Source organism: Onychomys torridus, chromosome 8, assembly GCF_903995425.1.
Source record: "Onychomys torridus chromosome 8, mOncTor1.1, whole genome shotgun sequence".
In the NCBI taxonomy this organism is placed as follows: Eukaryota; Metazoa; Chordata; class Mammalia; order Rodentia; family Cricetidae; genus Onychomys; species Onychomys torridus.
The window spans coordinates 109008009-109022217 of NC_050450.1; the positions used below are offsets into that span (position 1 = coordinate 109008009).

General features: G+C 48.5%; 1 protein-coding gene across 1 annotated transcript; it reads right to left on the reverse strand.

The window, feature by feature from the left end:
• Positions 1–220: 220 nt before the first annotated feature.
• Positions 221–10710, reverse strand: LOC118589927 (secreted and transmembrane protein 1A-like). The gene is made up of 6 exons (XM_036197635.1): positions 10652–10710; positions 4621–4776; positions 3675–3983; positions 1998–2051; positions 1579–1744; positions 221–1088 (listed from the first exon to the last, which is right to left on the reverse strand). The coding sequence occupies exons 2-5, from the start codon at positions 4709–4711 to the stop codon at positions 1617–1619; spliced, it is 582 nt and encodes a 193-aa protein (XP_036053528.1). The 5' UTR covers positions 4712–4776; positions 10652–10710; the 3' UTR covers positions 221–1088; positions 1579–1616.
• Between the last annotated feature and the right edge of the window lie 3499 nt (positions 10711–14209).

Sequence of the window (14209 nt, forward strand, 5' to 3'; positions counted from 1 at the left end):
CAGGCTAGCCACATTGGAATATACCTCACAGCAACAGATCAAGAAAGATCCTGCCTCAAAACAAGGTGAAAGGCAAGGGCCGACTCCCCAAAGTTGTCCCCTGCCCTCCTACACTCATACACAACAACAACAGTGCTGATAAAATTAATAATAATAATAATGATATGTGGAATTTCTATAAAAACTCCTTTTAAAATCTATATTTAAGAAAAAACAGCATTGTAACCAAGACAAAAGGTCAGGAAAGAACAGTCGGTCATGGATATGAATCAGGGAGTCGGGGCTGGGGGTCTGCTGAAGAGGGGTCCCTGGGGAGTCCCAGAGCTGGCCATCTTCCCTTGGAGAGCAATACCTGTCAGCAAACACTTACACCCTTCCATAGACCCCTGTCCTGAGGGTGCTCTACCTTCCAGTGTCAGAGTGGGATGATGGTTCATCTCAGACTTCCAATCTTCCTATTTTGGCCCCTGGAACTTAACACCTGGGTTTCCCAAACTTGTTACTATTGTGAGTCAGAAAGCAGGTGTGTGCCCAAGTCCTACTTGAAGCAAATCTTGGTGCAGCCCTAGACTTGCACTGGAGATCTTTGGGTAGTGGAGAGACTCTGACCTCAGTGTCTCAGCAGAAGAAAAGGAGCCCAGGCCTTTGTAAGAGGCAGAGAATGGGGACACTGAGGGTCAAGGGCTGCACAGACTGGAAAGTCCTCAATTTTGGAAAGAGTTAAGGAGCTGATCAGATGACTGAAGACCACAGTCCAGAGGCTGTACTCTTGTTCATGTGACGGAGAGACGCCCAAACTGTTTTCTAGCTTCCAAGACTCTTCCCCAGAGAGTCATTGTCTCCTTCTCTGCACAGAGCCAAGGGTTGCATCATCCTTGGGGAGAGGTCCTTTGTGCCCAGCAAACATGAACAGTCTTTTGCTCTCCCAAGCATGTGATAACGGTTCCATAGTGTTTGGGTTCCAGAGGGTCATAGAGGCCGCCAAGGGCTAGAATATGACAAGCCCGTGCTGGTGGCCTCTCTCTGGAATCAGCTAAGCAGGCAGTTCCTTTAGGTTCCACTGGCCCACAGACTTAGAGCTTTTTTATCTAGACAGGGAGAGATGAAAGGAGAAGTGAATCTCTGAACTCAGACCTGTGTACAGATAGGCATAGGCATGCGCAGATGACCCATCATCTCATAATATGAACGGTCATGCCACCTTTGCTAAGAACACTCACCTCATCCTTACACACCTCCTCCCAGCAGAACCTGGGTCTAATCCCACAGTGGGCTTATTTCCAATGCATCATAGGTCTGAAACACCCTGGATCAGAAACCACAGGTTCCCTCCTAAACACAAGTTCTCAAGAGTCTTGAGAGGATCCTGAAGACTATAGACTCCATGCTACTCTCCAAGGTGTCAGAATCAAGCCTTGAGAACAGATGATCTCTCCAGAACCAATTCAGGGCCTATGTTCTTGGCTATAGAAGACTGGAAACATTCTTGCAGTGGGACCTGCTGTCTTGGTCCTGCGAGGCCTCCACAATCCCCCAAGGAGGTATGAGGTAAGGATCCCAGGAAGACCCCACACATACCTCAAGTCAGGCACTGACGAACACATCTACTGGGGCTTCTAGGAATGGTGGTGCCTGTAGCAGATTACTGCGCTGATTCCTGCGAGTCCCAAGATCAGGACGACAGTGACCACGACTCCCACAAGGGTCTTGGGCCTGGCCTCTTGCTGAGGGCTCTTGACCGGATCTGAAGTGGGTCAGGAGTAGTCGGGGTGATTTTGTCACCACTGGTTCTTTACTGCTCCAGTCCTCACTGGTTCACAGTCCTATTCTTTCCATTGTTTACCACCTGTTGGCCCCACACCCTCCTGGGCAGTGACACCCGGTGGGCAAGTAAGGAAGCACTAAGGGTGAAAGGTCCTAGGTGGCCAGCACTTGGCTCCATGGCAGCAGGAGCACCTGGAATGCTAAGAACTAGGGGACAGGGTTATGACACCTACCTGGGGGGGATGTGGATAGCCTCGTGTCTGTGGCCTCATCCTTGTTTAAAGGCTCTGTCGAAGACATACCATCAGATTGAGTGTTATGTGGCTATACCCCCAATTCCAGCTGCAGTAGTCCTATAGGGCTGTCTGGTCCCAGGAGGAACTACCATCAGGCTCACCTTCAGGGGCTCAGTGGTTATAGCAGATTGAACTGTTGTTGGGAGGGTGAGAGGGATATGGAGACTAGGGCCTTTTCAGATACAGAAAGGATGGAGTGGGCAGTGGGTTTCAGGCTGGGAGGAATCCATTTTTAGGTGCAGTAAGGATGGGCATTGGGGGTGTGCTGGTCTCTAGAGAAATATGAGGGTGACACAGAGGGCTATGGGTAGGACAGGGGTCTTCTGCAATTACTTCCACTTTGTGAATGAGTCATGAAAGTAGCTAGGGTGGTGTTCTAGCTAGCCTTAACTGTCAACTTGACACAGCCTAGAGTAGCCTGAGAAGGGAGCTGTTGAGGGATTGCAGGCTCAGATTGGCCTGTGGGCATGTCTATGGGGGATTATCTTAATTGTTAACTGATGTATGAGGGTCCAGCCCACTGTGGGTGGCACCATTCCCTATGTGGGTGGTCGTGATCTATATAAGAAAGCTAGCTAGGGTGGCATACACTTTTAATTCCAGCACTTAGGAGACAGAGGCAGGCAGATTCCTGTGAGTTCCAAACCAGCCAGGGCTACACAGTGAGATCCTGTTTAGAAATAGAGTACAAGAGAGAGACAGAAACAGAAACAGACAGAGAATGGAGGGAAGAAACAAGAAAGGGAGAGAAGGAAGAGGAAAGGAGGTGAGAGACATGGATTAGACAGCAAGCCAGTGAGCAGCATCCTCCATGGTTCCCGTCTCTCAGGTTCTTGCTTGAGTTCCTACTGACTTCCCTCAATGATGGACATTGCTCATAAGCAGAAACTGACCCTTTCCTCTCCTAAGTTGCTTTTGGTCATGGAGTTTGTCACAGCAACAGAGTTAAACTGGAACAGGTAGGGAGTGAGGCTGGAGTAGTGAGGAGGGTTCTGGGGAGAGGATCCAGGTACAGGAGACAAGGTCTGACCCTGAACTCATGACTGTCCTGCCTCTCGGCTTCCCAAGTGCTGGAATCATATCACACCTGGCTGAACTTGTTCTCCTTAAGATGCACAGAGTCCGTGGCAAGCCTCCACGATGGAGGATGTTGTGGGAAGGGGAATAGGATCATGGCAGTGTGGATGCTGCTGGAACTGGAGCCTCATTCTGTGGTCACCAAGGCTTAGCACATCCTTAGTGACAATGGATTTCTAATAGCAGGGTGTATCATGAGTGTCCTTGGCCAGACAGTGGCTAGATTCTTCTGGAAACTTCCAGAGCACAGAGAATCAGGGTGCAATTTTGTCCCCACAGCTGATGTGTGAGAGGCTTAGGGGTGGCAGGAAAAGATGTGTGTTGGCTTCAACTGCTTCCTGCCCACCTTTGATGGGCTTCTGCCCTGGACAAGGGAGCTCCTTTCCACATCTCAGACCGATTAAGCTCCTCAAAAAGACCAAAGTCTTTACCTTCCCCTCTGCCCGCCTTCCTGTCCCTCAAGTTGCCATATTTCACCACACTCTGCACACTGGCCTTTATCCCCTCTTACTTCCTTACTCCACAGCCCTCACCTACCTGAAACATTCAGGGTGATGTTTCTGAAAACTTTCTGGCATCCATGCAGCTGCCACAAGTACAGCCCTGTGTGGCTGTCCTGGGTGTCTTTGATCACAAGCTGTGCCTGGCCCCCTTGGACTTGGAGGTCCCACCCACTCCAGTGGAAGTTTCCTTGGGGCTCCTTTTTGAAGATGGCCGTCTCCTTTCCATTGGCAATCAGCCAGATGGAGACATCAGTGAAGGTGTTAGAGATGTTGCAGGTCATCACTGTACGACTACCTCTAGGCACAGACAATATGCCCTCGGTGCAGATAGGACTGTCCCAGCCTGTATGGAGAAGATGATCACATATGGGCAAGGCAGAGCTGCATTTCAGTTGCTGGATGCTCTTATAGGCCATGGACAGAGAGGCAGGTGTCTCTCCAAGAGACAATATGAGATATTTCACACTGATTGGGTCAAAGATAGGCACACAACTGTTTGGAAGGAATGGAATGGCAGTGGTTTTGCTACCTATCGGGGATGTTGGATCTGGAGAGCTGTGTTGGGGAACTCCCTGGGCCCCATTTTCTACACCCACTCTGATTGTCCTGAGTGTCTGTCTGGGTCCAGATGATGCCTAGGCTGCAGGACAAGGCTGGATGTATCCAGAGGAGGTAAAGCAGGTCCTCAGTTATGTGGTGCCCCCGTTGCCTGGCCAGGGCACCCTCTTTCCCTTGCAGCCTGGGTATAGTTTTGGGCAGTCCCACCAGTGTTCTAACATCAGCTCCAAGTGTTGCTGGCCCTCTGCTGTTAGCCATCCTCAGAGGTAAACAGTTTACACTTCTGTAGCACCAGGCCTCCCGCTTGTGTTCTGTGCTGAGTCTGCTGGGTGGCAGCTATCTCCTGAACGTAACCTCAGTGTGTCCTTCCCGTCCTGTCTGCACCCTTGAACCCTTTCCTCTAGCATCAGACCCAGACCTACTTTCATTCTGAGCATTCAGGGAAACAGCGAGGAGCAGTATACCGAACATCCTGGGAGTGTGGACAATGGACACCGAGGGGCGGCTCTTCATGGCCAGGTGGTGGAATGGGAGGCCTTAGGAGAACCTTGTCATTTCCAGCTGTCTGGGAGCACTACCTAGAAGAAGGAAAACACAAAAGCCAGAGGCCCATGAGGCTGCTGCAGAGCCTGGTGGGAGCAGTCCTAGCCTGGCCAGGGGTGTACAGCCCACAGTTCCTGAGCTGTTGATCAGCCCTACCTGAATACCTGAGCTTCTGCAGGATTCTGAGCCACCAGTATTTGGTGAGGTATCATAGGCTGTGATAAACACATGAAGTTAGCAAATGTCTGGATGACACTGCTTATGGGAATGGCGTCATGGCAGAGAGAACATTTAAAGTCACTTGTTTGTTTATTTATTTAGACAGTATCTTGCTATGTAGCTCAGGGTGACCTTAAATTTGTACCTCCTTGCCTCAACATCGAAAATTCTGGAATTAGAGGCAGGTACCATCACACCTGAGTGATTTATAGAAAGAAATATTGACCAGAAAGCTGGAAGGATTTCCATACACCTGTTTGACTCAGCTCTGAATTTTCTTTGCTGCTAACTTCTTTCTTTCTTTTCTCTTTTCTTGAGAAAGAATGTTACTATAAAGCTCTAGCTGGCCTGGGACTTGCTTTGTAGCCTAGTCTGGCCTCAAATCACAGAGATACACTTGCCTCTGCCTCTGGAGTGCTGGGATAAAAGCTGTGTGCCACCATATCCAGATCCTTTGTTGCTAATATCTTACATCAGCTGGTACTCAGTCACAGACTTATAGGACATACCTCAGTGCCCAGGGTCCACAGTCTGCATAGGATTCCTTCTTTGTTTAAACAAACCCATCCAGAGGCACAGCATCCCATCTTGGGCTATGTGAGTGCAACCCCAGACTCTCAAATTCCTGCCCTACCCTGTGCTCAGCACCAACTTCCACCTCCACCCTGGCTCACATTGCTGCTGTTTCACCTGCAACCTGTTCCCAAGCCTCTGGGAGCAGACTCTGGGCAAGGCAAAGGGGCTCTCCCTCCAACAGCTATGTTTAAAGCTGTTTCAGGGTGACAGCATGAAGTTGTGTCTGTATTGTGTGGTTCCAGGACTTCGGTTGGAGATCTTTGAGTTTATGGCAGTTAGTGTTGTTTTTTATCTTATTCTAAAAAGCTTTTCCAGACAAGCATAGTATTGCATGCCTGTTATCTCAGCCCGTGGGAGGTAGAGGCGTGAAGATCAGAAGATCAAGGTCAATCCGCATAGCATAGCAAATTCAAGACCAGCCTGGGATTCATGAAACCCTATCTCAAAAAACAAAACCAACAGTAACCTTTTCTTTTTTTATTTAGAGACAGAATCTTCCTATATAGCCCAGGCTGACCTTGAACTTCAGATCCTCCTGCCTCAGCCTCCTGAATGTTGGGGTTAGAGGTATGTGCTACCACTCTGGACCCTTTTCTTATTTCTAATTTATTGTTACAAGGATAGTTTGCTTAAATCACTACATTTCTCCCATGCTTCTTTAAAAACAACCTGCAACAGAAAAGTAAGAGGTCAGCTGGTCGTGTGCCTCACCCCTGTCATTCCAGTACTGGGAGGGTGAAGCGGGAAGGTTTCTTTGTGTTTGAGGCCAGCCTGAGCTTGAGACTCTGCCTTGCTCGCCACTACCTTATTTCTCTCCCAAAGAAAAAAATAAGGAAAAGTATATGATAGAAACTGCTAGGTAGACACAAGATGAGAGAAGTCAGAAGCATGTAAAACCGTCCTTTATGCATGTCCTGTGTATGTTATATGCGCGCGCGCGCACACACACACACACACACACACACACACACACACACAAATGAGGTCATTTTCTTGTGAAGCTTAGTTCCAACACCTCCCTCTTCCCTCTGTCTCTCCCTTTCATACCATCTGTCCCTCAAGACAATAATCCACTGAATGACTATGACCTTATTTGGAATTAAGCTAGTCCAGTGTAGCCAGTCAGGATGAGGTTGTACTGGACCTGGTGAGCTGTACCCAGTAGGATTGATATCTTAGAAGAAGGAATTTGACACATGGGCACAGAGATGAAGGCCATCTGACACTGAGGCAGAGATGAAACTGGTGAGGCCACAAGTCCACAGCCACAAAACCTGGTCTCCTGGAGCCTCGGGACAAAAATGGACCCTCCCAAGACTGTGCATTGTGGTACATGATTATGGCTTCCATTTCTGACACCCAGGACTATGAGAAAATAACTCCTGTGGTTGTGAGCTGTGGGATTTGTGGTCACCTGAAGACCAGAACACTAACGCTGGGGTTGTGGATTTAACTTAGTGGTGGAGTACTTGTCTAGCAAGTATAAGGCCCTGGTTTTGGTCTTGCCCTAGCCTTTCCTCAATCCCTGCAGCCTCCCTCTAGTGACCAAGAGTCCAGGCTTTACCCAACTGGTGTCACCACACACAAATCCCAGATACATGAAGAAGGTTTTAGAACCTCTTGCCCCAAGTGCTCCTCTTACTGGAACCTGTCCACTGCTCCCTGTTACTCACTCATCCCTGGACTCACAGCACAGGGATCCAATGCTCATCTCCCAGGGCTGCTTCTTGCTCCTTGGGGTTGGTTTCTATTTTGCACACTGCCCGTTCTAAGCCATTGTCAGTTTCTCATGCAGCCGTCTGACTTCTGATTGGTTTATGAGACACTTGTGTTTAGAGAAGCACACTGTCTGCTTCACACAAGGCGAATTCCTTTCTCAATGATTCTCCTCTCTCATTTCTTTTCCTTGGAAACTGAAAGACTCCACACATCAATGTTTTTCTTGCCTGTTTTTTCTTTCAAAGCTTCAAGTTTTAGCTTTAAAATGTTTACTGGAGGCTGAAGAGATAGGTCAGCTGTTAAAGTGCTAAACAGGACGACCTGAGTTTGATACTTAGAACATACATTTAAAAGCCAGGTATTGAGTGAGGCATGGTGGCACACGCCTTTAAATCCAGTACTCGGGAGGCAGAGGCAGGTGGATCTCTGTGAGTTTGAGGTCAGCCTGTTCTACAAAGCCAGTTCCAGGACAGAGATACCCTGTCTTGAAAACAACAACAACAACAACAACAAAAGTCAGGTATGAGGGCTAGAGCGTTTGATTCCCAGTCCTGCTTGCTGACCTACAATAGTCTGTAACTCTAGTCCCAGGGGATCTGATGGCCTCTTCTGGCCTCCAAGGGCACCAGGAAACCAAGAGCATTATATATACATATATAAACATATATATGTGTATACACACACATATATGGATATATATATATATATATATATATATATATATATAAATATAATAAATGCAGGTAAAACACCCATGCACATAAGACTACAATTTTTTAATTTAAAAAAGAGTCAGATGTGGCGACACACACTTATAACCTTGCCACTGGGGAAGTGGAAATAGGAAGATCCCTGGGGCTTGCTTGGCAGCCAGCCTAGCCTACTTGGTAAGCTCCAGGCCAATGAGAGACCATGTCTCAAAAAAGCAAAGTGCCTGAGGAACATCACCTTCCACAAATATGTACATATGCACCCACCCATACATATGCACACACACACACACACACACACACACACACACACACACACACACGCACACACAAGTTCTCAAATCTTCCTGGAAGTCATGTTGGAAATTGTGACTATGAGAGTCTGCCATGGGTAGCACGTCATGAGACGTTGGTTAAGCAGGACTAGCCATCCACTACACCAAGAGCCCAGATACTCAGGCACTTGGGGCCCTGACTTGGGTATCCACCTTTACTTTGCAAGTTTCAGCAAGCAGCTTTGACACCTGACTTAACACTTGGCTAAATAATCTCCCTTCTTTGGTTTTTATCTTCCTCTAGATCTGTTTCCCAAGCAGAATGGTGACCTAACTCTGTACCTTATTTCCTTAGAACCAGGAGTGTGCCAGAACCTATTTTGTACCCTATAAATGCAGCCTATGCATTTCAGTCTTCCCATCCCTACCCATCATTAGGGTTTACATAACCAGTTTTCCAGCATTCTGGGTTGCTGGGGTGGAAACTTCTAGAAAGGTGTAGCAACTCTCTTGAGGGGGCTTTCCACCACTGACAAGATCTACCTAATACTTTCCCTGAGAAAGTGCCATGAAACACTTTCTCCAAAGTTTCTGCCAGAACACAACCTCCTAAGTGATCTTGTTGAACACGCTGACTGTGGGTTTGCTGAGTCCCCATGCCTCCCTTCTGCTCTCAGAACTACAGTTGATGAAGAGTGGACCCTGTCTGGGGTGCTGTCCCATCCCCAAACTAGGCTGCATATGGGGCTGCATCTCATATTAACCTCAATCTGCCTTGCCTCTCTAACCAGAGGAAACTAGGCAGGCCACTTCTGGATCTTCTGTTTCCTACTTGTCTCCTCTTCAGTAGGTGAAACCTCATGGCTGGAGTTGGCAGTGGGGTAGAGGACAGCACTGGGTCCCTTGGTTGTAGGTGTTTCCTGGATCATGATGTGTAGAGCACATTATTCAGGCTCAGCACCACTGTATGTTCTACCCTAGGGCCTTTGCAGATCTATGTAAAGCCACTCAAGATGGCCAAGGTTACTATCTTGTCATAGAGGTTTGTCCTGTGGTGGACTGGGCTACTTTGAATCCCTTCTGGAGGTCACTGAAGAATTCCTGGCCTCAGAGACAACACTTTTATTCCTGACCATCAGTAGACTTTTGTCTCCTGGGCCACGGGCTCTTTGCTGCCTGAAGATGTCCTTTAAGAGATAAGGATGTATCCCAACTCCCCCATTCAGTTCCAGGCAGAGCAAGCAAAGGATAGATTAGGGTCTCTCTTGCCTTGAAGCATTTAAAGACATAATCCCTAGGGCCATTGACTGAAGACTCCAACCCCACAAATCCTGTTCCAGTCCCTTGGGAGATGTGAAGGCCCTGCAGGGTCAGTGTCACAGACGGAGTGGAACATCCACCTCCAGGACATGAGGCTAGAAGCTGGCAGTCAGTTTGCCTTCTACAGTACAGCATCCAGCTCAGTAAGAAGCACAGTGGGCCCTGATTCAGTTATTGCCTGAAGGATGACAGCCAGCATTTCCTTCATGTTAGTGGCCTGTTGTGTGTGTCCACTCAGTGCTAAGCCTCACGAAGTTTATGTCCACTGGCTTGTGGCTAGGAAGGGTAGCTAACACAGAAACTCTCCACCCTTGCTGGGAGCAGATGGCCCCCTCCCTGCAAGGACCCCATCCCTTTCAGGGCCTCACTTCCCAGAGACACAGAATAGATGCCCCGAGGGAATTAGGCTCAGCCTAGAACTCCTAGACCCAAGACAGATGATGTGATTTTCAAACTGCAGATATTAACTTGAAGGTGGGAAGTAGTTTGAGAAAGTGCTGCCCTCACAGGAAACAATGAAGAGAGGAGGAGCCACTGAGCACCCTGGTATCTAGTCAGAACGTGTATGTGTGCGTGTAGGTATGTGTGCGTGTAGGTATGTGGGAATGTTTGGGGTGTAGGTACAAGCAAGGTCAAAGGCTCAGGATCCCACAAAAAAAGTGTGTGCATACACCGTGGGTGATGAGAATGTGCAGGAATCTCTGCTACTGGGTGAGTGCATTTTTCTTATTCACAGACCTGGAGCACAGTGTCTGTCCTCCCACCCTCCAGATCCTCTTCCATGCATGTTTAGAGGGCAGAGGGAACTCCATCCTACTTGCCCCACTCAGTGAAAGCTGAAGAACTACAGACTTCCTCTACTCCTCCAGAGCCAAGCTGAGGCACCTAAAGACACACAGGTCCTGCCGGATGCTGAATGAATGCTGAACACAGCCCTGACCCTTGTGTCCTGTGTTTTCTGAATCCCAACTGCTTGACTGGTGGCCCAGCTCTGCCTTTGCTCATTCCTTTTCTGAGGCAACCCTTCCCACTCCACAGAACCCTCAACCTGCGGTGCACCTGGATGCTCCATGCACACCCCAGTCCCTTACCTGCTCCTTCTGCAGCAAGCTCTCCAATGATACCGCTCAGCTGCCCCTGGACGTCTGAAACTGGCCAACACTCAGTAGGAAACTGAAAGCCTAGGGGGAGGGGCTAGAGAAGGCAGCCTGTCCAGTTCCTTGCCAGGCACTATGTAGGAAGCTACTCAATTTTCAGGAACTACTCTGAGTTAACATAACAGTGCCATGAGTTCCTTAGAGATCCATCATTAATATGTTTTAATTAGAAGCCTTGCATTAGTTGCATCTCAGGCACACTAGAGGAGGGTCCAGGATTTTTCTAGGAAAGCCCTGGACGCAGCTAGTGTTTGCGTCAGGGCTCAGGGGACTGCCCTTTGGGGAGCTATGTGGGTTTGCTCCCTTGCAGAGGTCAAGGCCAGAGGTACCTTAGGGTTGATTTCTGGACAGCTTTAGGGTGTGTGGCAGGAACAAAATGCCGGGTAAGATGGAGTGGGCAGCAGGAGAGTTCCAGGGTCGACATCCTTTGTCAACCACACAGTGAAGCACCCGAACAGAGGGAGTCTGCTCTGCTGGTCTGCACTTTGAAGACAAACCCTAGAAGACCCTCAGGGCCCTACCTGGAAAATGTCCCGGATTCAAGGAGATTGCAGGCATTTGACACCTGCTCCTTGCAAAGAGACCTGCTGTGAAGACTGCACCTGAGAAGCAGACTGCTGTCCACTACAGCTACTAGAGGGAAGGGTTGCTGCGGACCTAGTCTTGAGCCAGAGCCACGCTCAGCTCCAGCCTCCTTGTGGCTTAGTAGTGCTTCAAGGTCAGCCCAGTGTCTGCACTGTGAACTTTCTCATGGACAGAGGAAGGGGGACCCTGGGGAAGATACATGTGTGGGGCAGGAGATAGACTGGGTGACCCTGAAGAGGGTTTGTTTACATCCCGAGTGGCTTGCAAGCTGTGATGAGACCCGTATTTAGAAAATCTATGCCCACATGAGTACAGTGGACACTAGGGCAAGGCCCCACAGTGACGTCTGTGGCCTTGTGGAGATCCAGAGGGAGAACCCTGAGGTGTGAGCTCTATGGGTGAAGAGCACTGGAAAGGCTATGCAGCAGGCAGTCCCTTTCCCACATTGGATCTTAACTTGGCATGCTGCACAGGGACAGATAGAGACCTCTGGACACTAAGAAGAGGCCTTGCAGTCTCCAGACACAATGGTGACCATGCCCTAAAGAAGGTGATTGGTGGATAGTGGGATGTGGTGGCCCCCCAGTTACATGGAGGAGAAAAGGAAGCAGATTCCAACTCTAGGAGCCTGCAGCTGTGGGGATGGGCAGGAAAGACCAGAGTGACATGGTATGGGACCCAGATGTTCCACAGGCAGAACTTCTAGAATGTCACAGGCATTCAGGAAGTGAGAAAGGACACATTGGGCCTGGAAGAACTAACCACAATGTCTTCTGTGCTCTTTCAAAGCAGTAAGTTACTTCAAGTTGGCAGATAAAACCAAGAACCTGCAGCTTCAAGAAAGACATTTCCATGTAAGTGTGGAACCCAGCTGCTTACATGGGGCTCTAAGGCCAGGCAGCATCCTCACAAGTTCCTCAGACACCCCCAGTGCCATCACATGCTGGAGAAAGCCAAATGCCTCTGATCTCATGGCCTCTATACCCTTGCCCTGTCCCTGAGACTACAGCCCAAGTTACCACTGCCTACTTTTCCCCTCCTCTGGCTGCATCTTCCAGGTAGGGCCATCAGGGTCTTTGAATGTCAGAAGTGCCTCTGGCTGATGAGGAGCTAAGGGGTGGCTGAGGGTACCCAGTGTCTTACCCACAGAGACGCCCTCAACAGTTGTTTATTTCCTCCTAAAGAGAGTGCACATCATGAAAGTGCAACCAGTCTGTGTTCTCTGAAAGTAAAGAAAAAGAACAAGAAAAAGTAGGCCAGAGCAGTCCCGACTGCCCAGTGCAGGTCTCACTTCAGCTTCTTTGTCTCCACTTCTTTTCTTTCCATTTTTCTCATTATGGAGCCCTGGCTGGCCTGGACCTCCTTAAGTAGACCAGGCTGGCCTCTAACTCACAAAGACCAGTTTACCTCTGCTTCCCGAGTGCTGGGATTAAAGGTGCTTACCACCACACATGGCTCCTACTCCAGTATCAACATCCACTAGCGACAAATGCTTAGTTTTCTGGAGATTTCATATTTCATATGCAAAACATGCTCTCAGGTCCGGCATCTTAGTAGCTGATTTGGACTGGTGTGAGCCCTCTGTGATGGAGAGAAGTGTGCTGCAGTCTGAGTCCTCACTAGCAACCTCCAAACAAATGCACCAGGATTCTTTGGTTATTTTCTTTTAGACAGGGTCTTATGTAGCCCAGGCTAGTCTGGGACTCACTACATAGATGAGGATGACTTTGAACTTCTATTTCTCTTGCCTTTACCTCCCAAAGGCTGGGATTGTAGGTATGTAACACTACACCCAGAAATGCTGGGATTATTATTTATTTATTTGGAGACCAGGTTTCACTATGTAGCCTTGGCTAGCTAACTCACTGTGTAGCCCAGGCTGGCTTTGAACTCATAGATATCTGTCTGCTCTGTCTCCCAGAATCTGGGAATGCTGAGATTATTATACCACATAATAGACTTTCAGAACTAGTTGATACAACACAAAGATAGAATTTATTAAAAAAATAATTTGGTCCCAGCACTCGGGAGGCAGAGGCAGGAGGATTTCTGTGAGTTCGAGGCCAGCCTGGTCTACAAAGCGAGTTCCAGGATAGGCTCCAAAGCTACAGAGAGAAACCCTGTCTTGAAAAACAAAACAACAACAACAACAACAAAACAACAAAAGAATTTGGGACCCAGGGCAATGGCTCAGCTGGTAAGTGTTTTCTGTGTAGAGAATCTTCCAGCACTCACACGAAAAGCAGACTTGCGCTGTAAGATCTGGGTAAGGAGAGACAGGAGGATCTCTAGGGTTTGCTGGCTAGCCAGTTTAACCTGTAAATGCAAGGTTCAATGAGGGACCCAGTTTCAAAAAAGTAAGGCGGAAGGGCTAGAGTGACGACTTAGTGGGTAAGAATACCTGCTGCATAAGCACTCAGACCTGAGTTTGAATCCCTGGCACCCTGTGAAAACCCAGATATATCTTGTAAGCCTGTGATCCCAGTGCTATGAGGACTGGAGATGGGGTGATCAGCAGAGCTTGCAGGCAGCCTAACCAAAAAACCAGCAAGCTTCAGATTCTAAGAAAGACTGCATCTCAAAAGAACAAGGCAGAGAGTGATAGGGCTAGAAGTGCCCAGTGTTGACCTCTGACCTCCACAAATGTGCATATTTATGTCAGTGCCTTTACCAGCTGAACCATCTCACCAGCCTTAAAAGACATTTAAAATTTAGATTTTTTTAAACATGAAGGTTAAGAGAAGGAAAAAGGTGCTTGGGAAGAGGGTAAGACATATCCTAGAGTGTGGGCACCAGTCACAGATAGCCATGAATAGAATCTGGGTGGATTTTGAAGTGATTCTCTTCAGAGGGTTGCTAATGAGATCACAGTGTGGTTCTTGAGGGACACTTGACAGGATACTATCA